This window comes from Pristiophorus japonicus, chromosome 19 (genome assembly GCF_044704955.1).
Source record: "Pristiophorus japonicus isolate sPriJap1 chromosome 19, sPriJap1.hap1, whole genome shotgun sequence".
NCBI lineage: Eukaryota > Metazoa > Chordata > Chondrichthyes > Pristiophoridae > Pristiophorus > Pristiophorus japonicus.
In genome coordinates this window covers 37,063,221-37,082,063 of record NC_091995.1, presented here as the reverse complement: position 1 = coordinate 37,082,063, position 18,843 = coordinate 37,063,221, and the positions used below count along the sequence as shown (strand labels likewise).

The 18,843-nt window shown below is 44.1% G+C and overlaps 1 protein-coding gene across 1 annotated transcript in view; it reads right to left on the bottom strand.

Moving 5' to 3' along the window:
* The window catches only part of LOC139230174 (complement C4-like), a 231,338-nt gene that overhangs the window by 143,720 nt on the left and 68,775 nt on the right, over positions 1 to 18,843 (bottom strand). Inside the window, exons 9-12 of the mRNA XM_070862016.1 lie at positions 13,494 to 13,623; positions 12,002 to 12,117; positions 5,837 to 5,980; positions 273 to 470 (exon numbers count right to left, since the gene is read on the bottom strand). Of these exons, the coding sequence (XP_070718117.1) occupies positions 273 to 470; positions 5,837 to 5,980; positions 12,002 to 12,117; positions 13,494 to 13,623 (588 nt within the window). The remainder of the gene's footprint in view (positions 1 to 272; positions 471 to 5,836; positions 5,981 to 12,001; positions 12,118 to 13,493; positions 13,624 to 18,843) is intronic.

The following is an 18,843-nucleotide window of genomic DNA, read 5'->3' as shown; positions in this document are numbered from 1 at the left end:
TGCCTGCAGAGGCTCTTTACTTCCAGATGTGTGCGATCTGTCCAGGGGATTCTTGACAGATGGCAAGTTCCGGGTTTAGGCGATACGCACCCCACATGCACCAATAGGGGCCACAAATTCAGGGCCAATATAGTTTAAATGTAACAAATTGGATGATATTCGTTTTGGGATTAAAAATTGAGAGTTCTTTCTACATTCTCTCTATTATCATGCATTCATATATGTATAATCAATTGAGTTTCCAAGCAATCATGTTATAATCGTGTACTAACCATATAATAATAGTATTTGATATTTCCACTGCCTGGAGGAGTGACAGCTTTAATATCTGCTGAAAATGAACTCGCTGGATCATAGACGTTATGAGCTACGTTGACATGGAGGTAGCTCTTGCTCCTGGATTGGTAGAGATGCACAATTTTCTTTGCTTCACTGATTTCTCTTCCAACAGTCCCATCCCCAGCTGTCACCTGGCAGACGAAGACATAAACAGGTTAATTCAAGCTTTATTTCAAAAGTGGTTATATAACTGCAATTAAATAGGGCCCTGGTGAGAGCACACCAAGAGTATTGTGCACAGTTTTGGTCTCCTTACCTAAGGAAGGATATACTTTCCATAGAGGGAGTGCAACAAAGGTTCACCAGACGGATTACTGGGATGGCATTATTGTCCTATGAGGGAGATTGAGTAGACTAGGCCTATATTCTCCAGAGTTTAGCTGGTTTCATTGAAACATACAGAATTCTTACAGGGCTTGACAGGGTAGATGCAAGGGAGGATGCTTCCTCTAGCTGGGGAGTCTCGAATCAGTTCTCACAGTCTCAGAATAAGGGGACGGCAATTTATGCCTGAGATGAGGAGAAATTTCTTCACTCAGAGGGTGATGAATCTTTGGAATTCTCTACCATGGAGGGCTGTGGAGGCTCAGTCATTGAGTATATTCAACAAAGAGATCGATAGATTTTTGGATATTAAGGGATATGGGGATAGTGCAGGAAAGTGGAGTTGAGGCAGAAGACCAGCCATGATCTTGTTGAATGGCAGAGCAGGCTCCAGGGACCGAATATCCTATTCCTGCATCTATTTCTTATGTTATTTGACCTTTCCGCCTGACTGTTTTTATACAATGAGATATATGGGCATTTCTTTTCACGAACCAAACTTTTCAGGGATTCGCTTAAAGATCAAAGTATTGTGAATGTTTCATGCAATTAGAATATACGGCACTTAACATATTTCTACTGTATTCGTCTTTCTGGATTTAATCATCCATTATCGTTTTATTACTTAGTAGGATAATCAATTTTATTTAAATGCCAGGCATAGGGATGTATTATGAAGGTGTTATGAATTCCGACTATCAGCAACGCATCCACAGAGCTCTGCTTCCCTGCATTGAAAACGTTTTATGAATTTCCCAGTAAATTCAAGGTACAACATTTATTTTATTCGTTCATTGGATGTGGGAGTCATTTATTGCCCATTCCTAATTGCTCTTGAGACAACTGAGTGGCTTGCTAGGCCATTTCAGGGGCCAGTTAAGAGTCAACTACATTGCTTGGGTCTCGAGTCACATATAGGCCAGACCAGGTAAGGACGGCAGATTTCCTTCTTTAAAGGACATTAGTGAACTAGATGGGTTATTACGACAATCTGGTAGTTTCATGGTCACCATTACTGATAGTAGATTTTTATTCCATATTTAAATTCCCCAGCTGCCGTGGTGGGATTTGAACTCATGTCTCTGGATCATTACTCCAGGCCTTTGGATTACTAGTCCAGTAACATAACCACTATGCTACCATACCCATGTGCATCGTTAAAATGTAGCCCTCCACCTGGGTGGAGTTATGCCACAGACTATCAGAAGGTTACGTACCATGAGACTGTCTGCTGGGTGTGAATCCAGAAGTCTTGCTTGAATGCACAGGGGAAAATCAGCTTATTGACACGATACCCGAGTTACATTGCTTTGGCCTACGCCCAAAATTACATTGAACCAAAAGTGGTCATGCAAGGCCAGTCTAGAATGTGTTAAATTAGCAGCACTAATAATCTAATGATTAAGGCGCATTGTATCTATTAATGATAACAAAATATAACCCTAAAAATCATAGCATGTGGCAGATATGTTTTCCATTCTCGGGCTAGGGTCCTTGCTGGCAAGTCTGGCACATATTGCCCATGCCTTGTTGACCTTGAGAAGGTGATGGTGAGCTGCCTTCTTCTTGAACCGCTGCAGTCTGTGTGGTGAAGGTGCTTTTGACCCAGCAACGATGAAGAAACAGTAATTATATATGCAGTCTGGGATGGTGCGTATGACTTGGAGGGGAACTGGCAGGTGATGGTGTTCCCATGCGCCTGCTCTCCTTGTCCTTCTAGGTGGTAGAGGTCATGGGTTTGGGAGGTGTGATCGAAGAAGCCTTGGTGAGTTGCTGCAGTGCATCTTGTAGATGGTGCACACAGAAGACACGTAGCGCGAGTGAATGTTTAGAGTGGTGGATGGGGTGCTGATCAAGCAGACTGTTCTGTGCTGGTTAATGTCAAGCTTCTCGAGTATTGTCGGATTTTGTTGCAAAGATAAAATACTTAATATAGTCAAATCGAATTCTGTTTGCCCCTTCATTTTTAAAGGCATCTTTACCGTAAATAATCGATACATAAAGTCCTTGAAATCATGCCATGCATCAAAATCAAATCATACATACCACCACTAAAATATTGGGCTGAAATATCGGACTATACAATTTTAGGGGAGGATTAAGTGGGTTAAAAGCGTTTCTATATCATAGGGATTTCAGTCAATTGTGTTATAAGTTGGTCAGCTGCTTTATCACACCTTAATTTCAATTCCAACTGAATTTCCTGAGACGGGGTTAAGTGTTTGTCCTATATAATACGTCAACATGCAATTCTAAGGCTACACTTTGAAGGTTGCTAAATTTAGAATTAGCTGGTATTTGGTGTCGTGTCCACATGTCAGAGAGAGTTAGAGTGCTAAGTAGGGGTACAAGAGCAGGGAAGCAACTCAAGAAGCTTGTTCTCGTATGCTCCAACTCGGCTTTGTTAAGCATGTGCCAATTAACCTTGGGTGCAATTTGCTGTGATTGTAACTTTGGTGTCACAGACCGATTTCTCAAGTGTTTCATCTGTTCTAAATCTTATTTGACCTTATTGGCCATGAATCTGTGGTGGGTAATAACAACGATGGTCAGAGTCTGCTGCTATTAGCCCTTTGAAAGTGACTGCAACTTCAGGATGTAGCACATGCACACCCTGCGGCAGAGATGCTGAACTTGCGGTCTATCATTCACTGCTTCGACACTGTCTACCCTGCCCCTCCCCCTCACCCACAGCCGGCAATCAGGGAAATTAGGCAAACTGATGGAAACTTGGGCTTTGCCGCTGAAATATCGCTGTTAAATACCCCATTAAAAGTTAGACCTTCTTTCAATTAAGTATACTGTGTTCGCTGCTCATGATGTGGTCTCCTCTACACTGCGAGACCAAACGTAGATGGGGTGACCACTTTGCAGAGCACCTCCTTTCAATCTGTAAATGTGACTGTGAGCTTCCGGTCGCCTGTTACCTTAATTCTCCACTCCACTCCCACTCTGATCTCTTCGTCCTCGGCCTCTTACTGTGTTGCAATGAAGCTCAACGCAAGTTCGAGGAACTGCATCTTATCTGTCATTTCGGCACTTTACAGCCTTCTGGACTCAACATCGAGTCCAACAATTTCAGACTGTAATCCCTGCTCCTATTTTTTTTCTTTTTTTTTTCTCTCTTTCCCACGGCAGCTGTTAATGATATTTCCATTTACACCCTATCTAGATTCATCTTTTGTTTCTTAACTTGTCCCATTACCATCTCCTTCTGTGTTGCACCTTTTGTCTCTTAATCTCTTCTGCCTTCCATCCTATTACAGACCTTCACTTGTGTTCTTTCCTCGCCTCCCTACTTTCCCTGCCCCTACACTTACTTAAAAACCTGTTGCATCGCAAACTTTTTCCAGTTCTGATAAAGGGTCATCGACCTGTTTCTCTCTCCACAGATGCTGCCTGACCCGCTGAGTATTTCCAGCATTTTCTGTTTTTATTCCATTAAAAGTTAGACCTTGTTGGATTAGGTGTAACTGGGGTTGTAACAGTGTGTGGACTGCTAAAGAAACATTTGGCCTGAAAAACTAACTTTAATTTTGTGGAGAGTCAATTTTTTCCATTTTAATAAAAATTACAATTTTTAAGAAACTTTTCTAAATATTCTTTTATTTCTTTTAAAAGTATGTTCATCTTTATTTCAGGTTTCCATGCCCCCCACATGAGAGCCAAAATCTTTGTTTTGCTCTCTATAACTGTAATGTATTTGCTTCATGGGTTCTATGCTTAAGAATTCATAGCAACACATTGCTATTAAGAACTAGTTGGTTTATTAACAAAGGTTTAAAAATCACACTACACATTACCAGTTCATCTACTAGGCTCACCGCTGCATAATACCTCATTGTGGATGACTTAGACTTCACTGACTGGGGTTTTATTGAGTCTTGTGAACATCATGTGACTGCCTAAGCCACTCTACAATGCAACAGCTCATACATTACAATAAAAACATTTTTTAAACTTAGAATAAAAGGAAATTATTCACTTCTTAGATCGCTGTCTGTGAGAATTCTGTATTTTAATTGGCTGCTTAGACAGCTTGTTGACGTCACAGCAGCCCACCTTAGGGGATCCCCATTAACTTGCACTGTTCTCAACTGAACATCGGAAAATTATGAGGGACCTAGATAGAGTGGATAGGAAGGACCTATTCCCCTTAACAGAGGGGTCAATAACCAATGGGCATAGATTTAAAGTAATTGGTAGGAGGTTTAGAGGGACTTGAGGAGAAACATTTTCACCCAGAGGGTGATGGGGGTCTGGAACTCACTGCCTGAAAGGGTGGTAGTGGCAGAAACCCTCACCACATTTAAAAAGTACTTGGATATGCACTTGAAGGCCTGCAACCTGCAGGGCTACGAACCTAGAGCTGGAAAGTGGGATTAGGCTGGATAGCTCTTTGTCTCTGCTGTTAAGTACATTTAGTAATTACATCCTTTCAGTTATTGCTTCTTTGGTCATAAATATTAATGAAATGCAAACGTACTCCATCATAGACAAGTGCTTTCCAAGAGTGTTCTAGCTTCTTGATGAACCTGTAGGACTGTAGAATATCAATAATGGCCATATAAAGTAGGAGTCTCTCTCCTTTACTATTTTTGGCTGGTATGCCACCCATTGTATCATCTGTGCCAACAGATTCCCCTGATTTTGTAGCACCCTGTATGGATTCCAAGGCCGTGGAATACAAGACCTTCTGTGCTGTAAATTTTTATTATTCTATGGGTTCTGAAGCTGAACTTCTCACCACAGCGATGGCGAGGTCTTTCTGGGAAGCTTACTTTGAGGCGAGCGGCGAACGCCTTTGCTACACCACAGACCGCAAACTACGGGCCCGTAATTATTTCTGATTGTACTACCTCGGGTATCGTGTGAAAAATGTAAACTTAATCCTTCAGTGACTTGCACCATGGCATGTGCTACAAAATTCTACAAGAGACTTGTTGCATAGACAAGTATTTGACTGGGTATAATTCACACTGTGCCTTCGTGATCAAGAACAATGTCCTTTGCGCATTCAATGCTTCCTTTTGAATTTTGTTCATCGTGGCACTTTGTCCATACAAAGTTAGTTACTTTCTTTTTTCCTAATGCGTACTAACATATTTGCAAAAAAAGAAAGCTTTGTAAAAAATTAAAATTCTAAAAAAATCTTCAACCTGTTTGTTCTTACCTGAATTTCTAACGTGTCTGTATCCGTCGGGGATTGTACTGTTAAAATGGTGTGGCCAGTTTCCTGTGTATTTTGTGTTTGTCCTCTTTCTAACTTAACAGGAACACCTGAGGCAGGAGATCCATCGGGATAAGTTACCCTGACCTGCAGAGTAAAATAATAGCCGGTTGTTCAGTTATTCAAGAAGAAGAAATGTAATAATTTAGGAGTTTGTCTTCACCACGCTAATGGAACCAGCCCGATTTCCAATCTACTGAGATTCAGTTGTGCTAATGCCACACTCTGGAACCGAGCAGTATGCAACATTTGCAGCTGTTAATTTACATTTCTGAATGAGCTATATTTGTGTTACTCCCCTTCTCACAATGCTACCTGTATCAGGAAACACGGCAAATGTTTGTTGGTTGATGTAAGGAATCCTCCTGGAATTTGCCTAAAGTTTGCTGCCGCGTTTACCACATTACAACAGTGACTACACTCCAAAATTACTTCATTGACTGTAAAGTGCTTTGAGACATCCAGTGGCCTCGAAAGGCGCTATATCAATCCAAATCTTTCTTTCTTCTTTCTTAAAAGATTACTGTTCAGATTAAATTGCCGCCAAATATTATATACTCAACTCTCGGGTATTTGATGCAGAAAAGAAAATGGTATGAGACTATTTCCTCTTTTATTGCATTTACAGCACGGTGCCATAACCAAATGCAATTTCTGCCATTCCCTTCCACTCCTCCATCACCCCAATACCCTCCCTCCTTCCCAAGGCACCTCTTCAGGCAGGCTCAGGCATTTCAGCACCTGCCCTTTCACCTCCTCCTTTCCCATCATCCAGGGCCCTACACACTCCTTCCAGTTGAAACAGCGGTTTACTGTACTTCTTCCAACTTAATATACGCTATTCGTTGCTCACAATCGGGAGACCAAACACAGATTGGGTGAACACCACCGTTCATTCTGCATTCATGACCCTGAGCTTCCGATCGCTTGCCACTTTAATTCTCTGCCCCACTGCGACCTATCTGTCCTCGGCCTACGCTGTGTGAATGAAACTCAATGCAGGCTCGAGAAAACAGCACCTCATCATTCAGTTAGACACTTTACAGCCTTCCAGCTTCAACACTGAGTTTAACAATTTTAGATCACAATCACTGCTCCCATTTTCTTGGACAGCAGGAGCTGGTAATGATTTTGTTACAAGCATTTACACAGCCATCCATTGTTTTATTTTTTCCCCCCAATACCATCGCATTTTACCTTGCACCAGCATGCATTTTGTCATTTAATCGCCCCTGCCCTCCACCCTATCACAGGCTTTCCTTTTTTTTGTTATTTTATTTCCCCCCTTTTTTGCTGGCTTTCTGTTGTTGTTTATAAACGGTTAAAGCTCTAACTTCTTCCGGTTCTGACGAAGGATGACCGACCCGAATGGTTAACTCTGTTTCTCTCTCCACAGATGCTGCCTGACCCGCTGAGTATTTCAGCATTTTCTGTTTTTACTGATTATTTTTTATGATTTGGTCCCTTCCCCCGGGACATATTCTTTTCTACCATTAGAATTCTGTAACGTAACTACAAGCACTTTGTCTACCAAAGTAATACTTGCATTGACATCTGATGATGTCCTTTTTTTCTGCATGGAATGCTTAAATTGGTTGACTTTTTTATCTGTAAAGCTATGTCCAAAAACGGAGTGACTCCTGCCAATGAACCGGAAGCTACCGGAAGCTGTGCAGAAATCGTCTATACATAACTGTCTGATCCCAAATTTTAAAAATAACGTTCACAACAGACGGAGCTCTGCGTAAATGCCAACTCCAGGGGTTTTTTTTCCGCTTGTTGAAAATAATTTTATTATAAAGAAATTAAAATTTAAAACACACAGCATTCCACACGACGTAAACTTGAAGCCATCCAAAACTCAGGAGCCCGTGTACTAACCCGCACTAAGTCACGATCACCCATCACCCCTGTGCTTTCTGACCTACATTGACTCCCGATTAAACAATGCCTCGATTTCAACATTCTCATCCTTGTTTACAAATCACTCCATGGCCTCGCCCCTCCTCATCTCTGTAATCTTTTTCAGCCTCACAACCTCACAAAATGTCTGCGCTCCTCAAAGCCTCTTGAACATCCCTCATTATAACTGCTCAACCATCGATGTATGTGCTTTCAGCTGCCTGGGCCCTAAGCTCTGGAACTCCCTCCCTAAACCTCTCCGCCTCTCTACCTCTCTCTCCTCCTTTAAGACGCTCCTTAAAACCTACCTCTTTAAACAAGCTTTTGATCACCTGCCTTAATTTCTTCTGTGGCTCGGTGTCAAATGTATCTGTTTGTCTGTAACACTGTTGTGAAGCACCTTGGGACGTTTTACTACGTTAAAGGCGCTATATAAATAAACGTTATTATTATTAGCAATTTGATTTATAAATACGCCACTAGCAGGATAATGCTCTCAACCTTTTCTGCCCGACTGCCTGTTTGAATTAGAGACAGTTCCACGTTGAAAATAGCGAAGGACGAGAAATTCATTAGCTTACCGCCACCTGTTAACCCCCGAGAGGAGCGCTAACTGGCCGTTAAGCAACAACCGCTCGAGTGCCGTGCTATGACAGGCTGCCCAACACCTCATTGGTGGTTTCGCGGCAGTGCTGTCATTTCGTGCTGTGCACTCTAGCCCCATCCATTTGGTGACATCACATGCGGCCAATGTCCTCTTAGCACCGCGTTCACCAAACTGACTGCTCTGGCCTGCCGTAGCGCCCGCTCTGCTCCCGACAGGGACAGCAGGCACTGCAAAGAGCATCCCGGGGCGATATCTGAAGGACTGACTGGGTCAGTGTTCAGGCTGCACTTTTTTTTACCGTTACTGACCTTTCTGACCTCTACAAGACTGTTGCTGACCTTTCTTCCATTTCCCTGCAGTGTTTGCCTAATCCATCTCGCCTGCTCTTTAGGCACTAGGATACCGGTATCCTCGCGCCTCAACTTCAGTAGCCCTCCCTCGCTACCGCCCTGTTAGTGCCCTAAAAGGACTGTGGAACACTTCAGTTAGCGCTCCACTCCCCTCTTGGGGCACAAACAATGAATATCCCGGTTGGAGGCGGTAAACATCGCCCGACGCTCAAGTTAACGACCAGGCGGTGTCACCACCTGAAACAGAGCTATACTGAATTTTTAGCCCTTCATGATTTCTCAGCCGAGAGCTCCAGGATCAACGTCATCTCAGGTTTTATGTGTTTTTCTCTTTTTTTAAGATCTTTCCTATCATCTAGTCAGGGTGCCTGCTCAACTTCACCATTAAACCTGTAAAGCCTTCCCATCCAAATATTTACATCGAGTCGAGGTCATTAGCATTTTACATGCATAAGGAGTTTATGAGCAGTTACTGTCCTTTCCTAAACCTTTGGGGACTGTAGCCACATTTGAGAAGCAGGGCTGTGAATTATTCTAGTGACCGGCAAAGCTAACACAATTTCTCTTCTATCAAAATGACTGGTGACTATGAAAGTCCGGCAGAAACAACCAAGAGACCATTGGAACTGCACATGTGCAACAACTTTATGCCATTGGCAGCAGTTGCGTCTATCAAGTAATGAAGTGACCTTTGCTTTTTTGGTCTAATCTTAACAGACCAATCGAAATGCACAACTGAAATGTTCGCTGGTAATTCAGGAGAAACGGTTTAAATGGCACCCAGTTCCTCGGGTTTCTGCTGAACCACTGCCAAATTTAGATCAAGTAACCCTGCAGAAATTCAGCCCTGCAATGCTGGCACTAGTTTACAATGGGCATCGCTCTTCAACACAAGTCTGTTTGTAATCCAGCACAAACCAGCACTGAATTTCAATATTGTTTAGGAATGCAATATAGTCGATCCTTGGCAAATGGAAATGTCACACGTGAACAGGTGGGATTCCTCTTCTGAAGAGGAAGCTAATATGCAGTTTTAGGGCAATGATGAAATGAATTCAAACTGTAGTGGTCCATGCTTTACTTGTCCATAGAAATGTTCCTTGATGACAATAGAGGCTCGTAATTGGACAATGCATAGTTTCCCCATTGCTATCCCTCACCTTGCTGACCACAAAATGCAAAAATTTACAAAGAGTTATGTAAGAACATAAGAAATTTAAGGAAGAGTTAAACAGATTTTTGAGCGGGAAGGGATTATGGGGAGCGGGCAGGGAAGTGGAGCTGCGTCCATGATCAGATCAGCCATGATCTTATTGAATGGCGGAGCAGGCTCGAGAGGCTACATGGCCTACTCCTGCTTCTACTTCTTATGTTCTTAAATAGGAGCAGGATTAGGCCATTTGGCCCATTTAGCCTACTCCGCCATTCAATGGGATCATGGTTGATCTTCTACCTCAACTCCACTTTCCTGCCTGATCCCCAGATCCCTTGATTCCCTTAATATCCACAAATCTATCAATCTCTGTCTTGAATATACTCAATGACTGAGCCTCCACAGCCCTCTGGGGTACAGAATTCAAAAGATTTATCACTCTCTGAGTGAAGAGATTTCTCCTCATCTCAGTCCTAAATGGCCGACCCCTTATTCTGAGACTGTGACCCCTGGTTCTAGACTCCTCAGCCAGGGGAAACATCCTCCCTGCCAAGCCCTGTAGGAATTGTGTATGTTTCAATTAGATCACTTCTCATTATTCTAAACTCCAGAGAATATAGGCCTAGTCTACTCAATCTCTCTTCATAGGACAGTCCCCCATCCCAGGAATCAGTCTGATGAACCTTCATTGCACTCCCTCTGTGGCAAGTATAATTTTTCCTTCGGTAAGGGGACCAAAACTGTACACAATACTCCAGGTGTGGTCTCATCAGGGACCTATATGATTACAATAAGATGTATTTACACTTGTACTCAAATCCTCTTGTAATAAAGGCCAACATACCATCTGCTTTTTTAATTCTTGCTGTACCTGCATGTTAACTTTCAATGATTCCTGTACAAGGACACCCAGTTCCCTCTGTACACCAACATTTTCCAATCTCTCACCATTTATAAAATACTCTGCTTTTCTAATTTTCCTACCAAAGTGGATAACTTCACATTTCTCCACATTATATTCCATTTGCCATGTTCTTGCGCATTCACTTAGCCTGTATATATATCCTTGAAGCCTCTTTGCACACATTAGAAGTGATCTAATTAAAACATACACAATTCTTACAGGGCTTGACAGGGTGGATGCAGGGAAGATGTTTTCCCTGGCTGGGGAGTCTAGAACCAGGGGTCACAGTCTCAGAATAAGGGGTCAGTCATTTAGGACTGAGATGAGGAGAAATCTCTTCAATCAGAGGGTGGTGAATCTTTGTAATTCTCTACCCCAGAGGGCTGTGGAGGCTCAGTCATTGAGTATATTTCGCCGAGCGGATCACATATTGGGGGGAGAATTGTAGGAACGCCTCCGACCCGAAAAAAATCTATGAAAGTACCTGGTCGTCCCGAAGGAACATACGATCCCGGTCGGAGGCCTAGATTGCGCAGCGCATGTTGAGATGTCTTTCAGGTACATACGTACATGCTGGAGTCACATGGGCCTGGGCCACCAATCCCTATGCAGTATTCTCATTGATAACAAAGGCAACTCTGTTTGTAAGAGTTCCCATTACTATCAATGAGAAAAAACCCATAAACACCGAAACACAGCATAATAAATAAATAAAATACTTCACATATTTAAAGTTAATTGAAATGAAATGTAATTAAATGTTTTAGAGAAAAAAATATATTTTTTGGAATTTTTTTTAACATGATTTAATCGTGTTAAAATAAACTTAACTTAATGGACAGGGTTTTTAATATAAAAATTGAATTTTATTTTTCTATGTTTTCAAAGTGTTACGCTAGTAAAAGTAAGCTGTGCACCTGCTTTTACCAGGCGTAAAAGCTTGAAGGACATTCACTGGCATGAGTTGGACAAATAGCGCGATCTCTCCTGCGCGGATGTTCTTCTCCTGGAGTTGGGGAGGATCTGTATAGAGAAATCTTGACAGATTGGAAAAGCCGGTTTTCTGTGCATGAGCATCACGCCCCCAGAACCGGCTTTTGCGAGGCCTCGCCGGGTCCGTGCTCACATCATACTCACCCGGCGAGGCCGGAATTTTCGGCCCATTGTTTCAACCCACTGCAATGACACTCACCAGTACACTAAATGGAACTCTGGGTATGAAGTAGCCTTTTGTCTTTGATAAATCGATCACATAGGGCGAGGAAACAAACTTGATGTTTCTGAGTTCTACTTCCTCCATTTCACCACCTATAGGAAAACATAAGTTTGTATTTATTTTATATTTTCTTAAACTTTTGTTCTTATTTAATTTTATTGTATTTATTGTTATTGCATTTTATTTAATTATAATTAATTGTATTAATTTTATGTCTTTTCAAACTCTACGTGAATAACTTTTAATGGAAATTATAATTAATGCCCTGACGATAATTAATTTGACATCTCTATATTATATTTTTTATATATATATGCCATTGGATGCCACCTATCAGCATCATGAAATCCCTGAGGAGTAGACCGAATTTTTTGCTTCAAAAATGACAAGAAATCAATGAAGGAAAGCATTTGCTGAACTTAATACTATTAACAATGTTAATATACGGTAGCCTGAGAATTGCAACGTGTGTTATTGTTTCATGAACAGTGCATTCATACTAAATTCCCCAGCTACAACGGCATCTGTAACCATCTGGTCTCATGTAACAATGCTGTAAACAGTAACTTCCAGGCTGCTCTAAGAAGCATAAATGTAAATACAACATTGAACTAAACAAGTTCAAGATCCCCTTCAAGCCCCACACCATTCTTACGTAGACCTATATCACTCTTATTAGTTTTGTTTTTATTTATTCCTGGGATGTGGGCATCGCTGGCAAGGCCGGCATTTATGGCCCATCCTTAATTGCCCTTGAGAAGGTGGTGGTGAGCCACCTTCTTGAACCGCTGCAGTCCGTATGGTGAAGGTGCTCCTACAGTGCTGTTAGGAAGGGAGCTCCAGGATTTTGACCCAGCGACGCTGAAGGAACGGCCGATATATTTCCAAGTCAGGATGGTTTGTGACTTGGAGGGGAAAGTGGAGGTGATGATGTTCCCATGCGCCTGCTGCCCTTGTCCTTCTAGCTCGTAGAGGTCACAAGTTTGAGAGGTGCTGCCGAAGAATCCTTGGCGAGTTGCTGCAGTGCATCTTGTAGATGGTACACACTGCAGCCACGGTGCGCCGGTGGTGGAAGGAGTGAATGCTGAAGGTGGTGGATGGGGTGCCAATCAAGCTGGCTGCTTTGACCTGAATGGTGTCCAATTCTTTGAGTGTTGTTGGAACTGCACTCATCCCAGGCAAGTGGGGAGTATTCCATCACACTCCTGATTTGTGCCTTGGAGATGGTGGAAAGGCTTTGGGGAGTCAGAAGATGAGACACGCACCGCCTCTGACCTGCTCTTGTAGCTCAGGTAAGTTCCAAAATGACAGAAGGGTAGGATCACCCAGTGCACAAGGACTGAAGGCGACTCACCAGCAGATTTTCGGGACAATTATGGGAGGATAATGAATGTGCCCTTGATAGCTTTGCCCACAGCCTGAGAACAACTATTATAAACATGTATAACAAGATATATGATTCACTTACTGGATGTTTCAAAAACAGTTACCGCCATATAGAGATGGTGTCCCACAAGATCATTCATACTATTCAAAGGACTGATTTTTTCCAATAGCTTTTGGGTTGTTAGGGAAGATGTCACCACTCCCCGCTTGACCTATAATTGATAATAAATGTGCATATTATCCGATTCCGATTCAGTGCCTTTATTTTCACTCAATGTTTCCTCCTTGCTCCATCCCTCATATTTACATTTTAAGACTTTACCCTCAACATATCACAGATCTTATGATTCTGTATTTAACTGTGGTCGTGAAGCTAAACTGCATAAAATGAATGCTTGAAGGACTTGTTAAAATAGCTGATCAAATAATTTTGGATAATGTTGTTCAGCAATGGTACCGGACCCTCCCCTGTCAGATTCCATTGCAGAAATCCGTAAGGTAACTGGGTTAATACCCGGTAAAATAGTCGAAGAAGGAATCTCCAACAAATGCATTGGAGTCAAATTGGTCATGAGCACTAGTGCAAAATGCGCGACACCCATTACACCCCGGCCGATTTGCATCTCCATTGAATTCAATGAAAAAGAAAATCAGGCAGAGTATAAAGCAGGCTACCGATTCGCTTTTGCCCAATTGTGATAGCACCAAGGAACAATTTAAATTGCCCTTACTAACTGACATTTAGTCATTTAGCCATGGCTCAGTGGGTAGCACACTCGCTTCTGAGTCAGAAGATTGTGGGTTCAAGTGCCACTCCAGGGACTTGAGCGCAAAATCTAGGCTGACACTCCAGTGCAGTGCTGAGGGAATGCTGCACTGTCAGAGGTGTTGTCTTTTGGGTGAGACGTTAAACCGAAGATGCTCTCTCAGGTGGACATAAAAGACCATACGGTGCTATTTAGAAGAAAATCAGGCGAGGCATCCCCGGTCTCCTGGCCAATATTTATGGTGAGAGCTATTTGCACTAGAAAAATGCTCTGATTGGCTCTCCATTATCACATAGCCTGATTGCTGATTGGATAAGCCACACCCAGAAGTTTCTCTGGAATGTGTAATTGGAATCACCCAGCCCAAGTGCTGAGTGACATTGCAAAGTGTAATTCGAGCCATTCTGACTTCAGACCCCAGAGAGATTGGAGCTCCCCAATCCCAACACAAGTTCCTGATCCCATTCCAGCCCAAGTTCTTGACATTAACCCCACACACCCCCAGCCCAAGTTCATGCATCCCCAGCAGAAATGTCTGACTCACTCAGCCCAAGATGCTGAACCCATCCCACCACAAGTTCCTGACCCCATCCCAGCCAAGGTTGATGCCTCCCCAGCCCAAGTTCCTGACCTTACCACACTGCCATAGATGGGACATTGTGTGTGGGTCACAGATTGTTAACAGGTTTATTGGGTATGTCGTCAATAGTGACAGTGCCGTGACTGCCGGATGTCATCCACTCCAATGATGTCCCTTGTCACACACACACTGAGCTCTCTCTCCCCTCATCTGTCTCTCTCCAACACCACCCCCCACCCATGTCTTTCTCTCTCCCCATCTCTCTCTCTCCCCCTCTCTCTTTCTCTCGTTACCCATATCTCTCTCTCTCTCCCCACCATCTTTCTCACTCTCGCTCCCCCCCCCAAATGCGCTCTCTGTCCCACTCTCATCCTCCCGTCTAACATAGAAACATAGAAACATAGAAACATAGAAAATAGGTGCAGGAGTAGGCCATTCGGCCCTTCTAGCCTGCACCGCCATTCAATGAGTTCATGGCTGAACATTCAACTTCAGTACCCCATTCCTGCTTTCTCGCCATACCCCTTGATCCCCCTAGCAGTAAGGACCTCATCTAACTCCTTTTTGAATATATTTAGTGAATTGGCCTCAACAACTTTCTGTGGTAGAGAATTCCACAGGTTCACCACTCTCTGGGTGAAGAAGTTCCTCCGCATCTCGGTCCTAAATGGCTTACCCCTTATCCTTAGACTGTGACCCCTGGTTCTGGACTTCCCCAACATTGGGAACATTCTTCCTGCATCTAACCTGTCTAACCCCGTCAGAATTTTATATGTTTCTATGAGGTCCCCTCTCATTCTTCTGAACTCCAGTGAATACAAGCCCAGTTGATCCAGTCTTTCTTGATAGGTCAGTCCCGCCATCCCGGGAATCAGTCTGGTGAACCTTCGCTGCACTCCCTCAATAGCAAGAATGTCCTTCCTCAGGTTAGGAGACCAAAACTGTACACAATACTCCAGGTGTGGCCTCACCAATGCCCTGTACAACTGTAGCAACACCTCCCTGCCCCTGTACTCAAATCCCCTTGCTATGAAGGCCAACATGCCATTTGCTTTCTTAACCGCCTGCTGCACCTGCATGCCAACCTTTCTCTCCCCCATCTCTCTCTCTCCCACCATCTCTCTCTGTCTAACCCGCCATCTCTCTCTCTCTCTCTCTCTCCCCCATCTCTCTCTATCCCACCCCCCTCCACTGTCTCTCTCTTTCTCTGTCCTCCCTCCTCCCTCCTCCCCCCTCCCCATCTCTCTCTCTCTCTCTCTCTCTCTCAATCTCTCCCCCCTCCCCCGTCTCTCTCTACCTGCCTCCTCCCCCTGGTCTCTCTCTCTCTCCCCACCCATCTCTCTCTGCCCCCCCAACTCTCTCTCTCGGCTCCCCCACAAGTCTGGCTCTCACTCTCTCCCACTACCTCCGATGTTTTCTCTCTGAGCAAAATCCGCAAAAACGTTCCCAATAATGCAAAAGCTAGCAGCAAATCCAGCTCCAGCTCTAGGCGGCTCATGACTCGCACTTCTGACTTCTGGCTTCCTCATACATTGCACTGCACATGCGCAACCGAGTCGAGGGCCCATGCTCAAAAAGCGGGTGGAGTTCAACGCGTGCATGTGCAGAAGGACGCACAGTAAACTAGTACAAATAGTCACTCTGAATATTTATCCCTCAATCATCATCACTAAACAAAGATTATCTGGTCATTATCACATTGCTGTTTGTGGGAAAATTGGCTGCCTCAGTTCCCACATTACAACAGTGACTACAATCCAAAAGTACTTCATTGTCTGTAAAGTGTTTTGGGATGTTTGTGGACGTGAAAGGCGCTATATAAATGCAAGTCTTTCTTTATTCTATTTTCCTTACTTCCTTTCCTTTATGTCAACATTATGCTCCTCCGCTCCAGACATGTGCCTGATTTAAAATGACACACCATGTTTAAAATTAGTGGTTTGAAAGTTGGGGGCTGGGAAGCCATACATTTTGCGCAATATGGGCTACAGACACAAAAGGGGATTTTTCTGCCCAGGGTTATGTCCGTTAACCATAATCCTGTCAGTATTATCATCTCTACCCTTGTGTTGCAATGCTTTCTTGTTCTTTTTTCGTTTTGTTGCTTTAAACGTCAGATTACACTCATTGGTGGTAATGCAGGATCAAGTCTTTATTGAAACTTCATACTCTGCACAACCAGTATGAGAGTTCGAGTCTTTTCCATACTACACCATTCAAGTATGAGAGCTGCTGAGTCACACACTTCACAAAACCAGCGTATACTGTTGCTTTTGAGGCACACAATCTGATTCCAGTGTGCGCTGCTAAAACAGTGTTCACTTACATAAAAGGAGCGGCAAGCAGCGGCCTGGAGCAGTGTGGCGTCTTACCACTGCAAGATACAGTGCGAGCTGGTGCAGGAGGGTGATGGCAGTGAAGAGGGCAACTGGATTGGATGTCATCAAGGCCCACGTCGGTGATTGGAGCGTGGGCAGTACAGCAGGAGCAGCGAGGTTGGAGCATAGGAGCGGCGAGTGATCGTGGAGCAAAGTGATTGGGGCCCAGGAGAGGCGTGAGTTCGGGGCTCAGAAGAGGCGAGGGCCCAGGGGCAGCACGGGCCAGCCCACACTGTGATATGTGGGCGCACTCGATCCGTGCAGCAGAGCTGGTCTCCAGTCAGCCTGGTTAATCCTTCCCACTGGACCAAGACCTAGCTCGCTCAAGGCCGTGTGGTGGCTGGTGTGCAACTATCACCACACAATAAAAAAAATCCATGCACAGGCATCTTCCACCCTTCAACATGCAGTTCGGGACCTAGAATATCAGGTCCCTCATTGAAACACCTGTGAACTCATCCCTTTTTGGCGTGGAAGCAAGCCATCCTCGGTACAAGGGACTGTCTATGATGATGATGTTCACTTACATTTCTTACAATTATTTTTGCCTTTGATCACTACTTTCCATTACTACTATCAATAAACCATGGCACATCAAAGGATACATACTAATGCTAATACTAATACAATGGAAACTAAACAACCAGGCACTCAACTCTCCGAATTGCTTTATTGCTGCAATCAATTCTTGGCGTCAATTTAATTACTATCACAGGTGACCAAATTGACACATTTGATGATATGGCTAACTGACTCTCACACCTTCTGGTATCTACCTTCCTGTGAGGACATCCTCGGCTTTGATCTATTACCCAATTTACAGCCTGGGCTCAGCAGAAAGCTGCTTGAACTTGTAGCCCAGCTGATCTCACAGACTGCGCAGAGCGCACAGTGAGGTATTCGGGTAACACGGACATTAGCTCCCACACCTTGTATTACAACAATGGTGTTAATTGTTCTTTATCTGCAAATGATTTTAACTCCATGGGCTAGACTTTGCAAGTGGATCGCCCCCGCCCGATCCTTAGTGGTATTCCAACGGTTGCATCTTTTTAACAGCTGGAATACCGCTGGTGCTCGGTCCCGAGGCTTTAGGGTCATCCATGTCGCCAGCGGCGAAGCAGTGCAGTAGCGAAGTGCAGCGGGCAACCAAACCGGGACAAAAGTCGGTGATCAGCTTACCTGTACAAAGGAAAGCAGAACCACTATCCAAAATGGCCAGAAAAGCTTCTCTGCGCATGCACGGCCATTCTCCTGCGTTTTTGTGGTCAAGTGTGACCCTGCATATGCGCAGAGAAGAGAAGGACTATCAGAGATGCAGTACTGAGGGGTGGCTGCACTGTTGGAGGGGCAGTACTGAGGGAGAGCTGCACTGTCGGAGGGGCAGTACCAAGGGAGAACTGCACTGTCGGAGGTGCAGTACTGAGGGATGGCTGCACTGTCAGATGGCAGTACTGAACTGCACTGTCAAGAGGTGCAGTACTGAGGGGTGGCTGCACTGTTGGAGGGGCAGTACCGAGGGACTACCAGACTATTGGAGGGGCAATACTGAGGGAGAGCTGCACGGTCAGAGGGGCAGTACTGAGGGAAGGCTGCACTATCGGAGGGGCAGTACTGAGGGATGGCTGCACTGTTAAAGGAGCAGTACTGAGGGAGCGCTGCTCTGTCAGTGGGGTACTACTGAGGGAATGCTGCACTGTCGGAGGG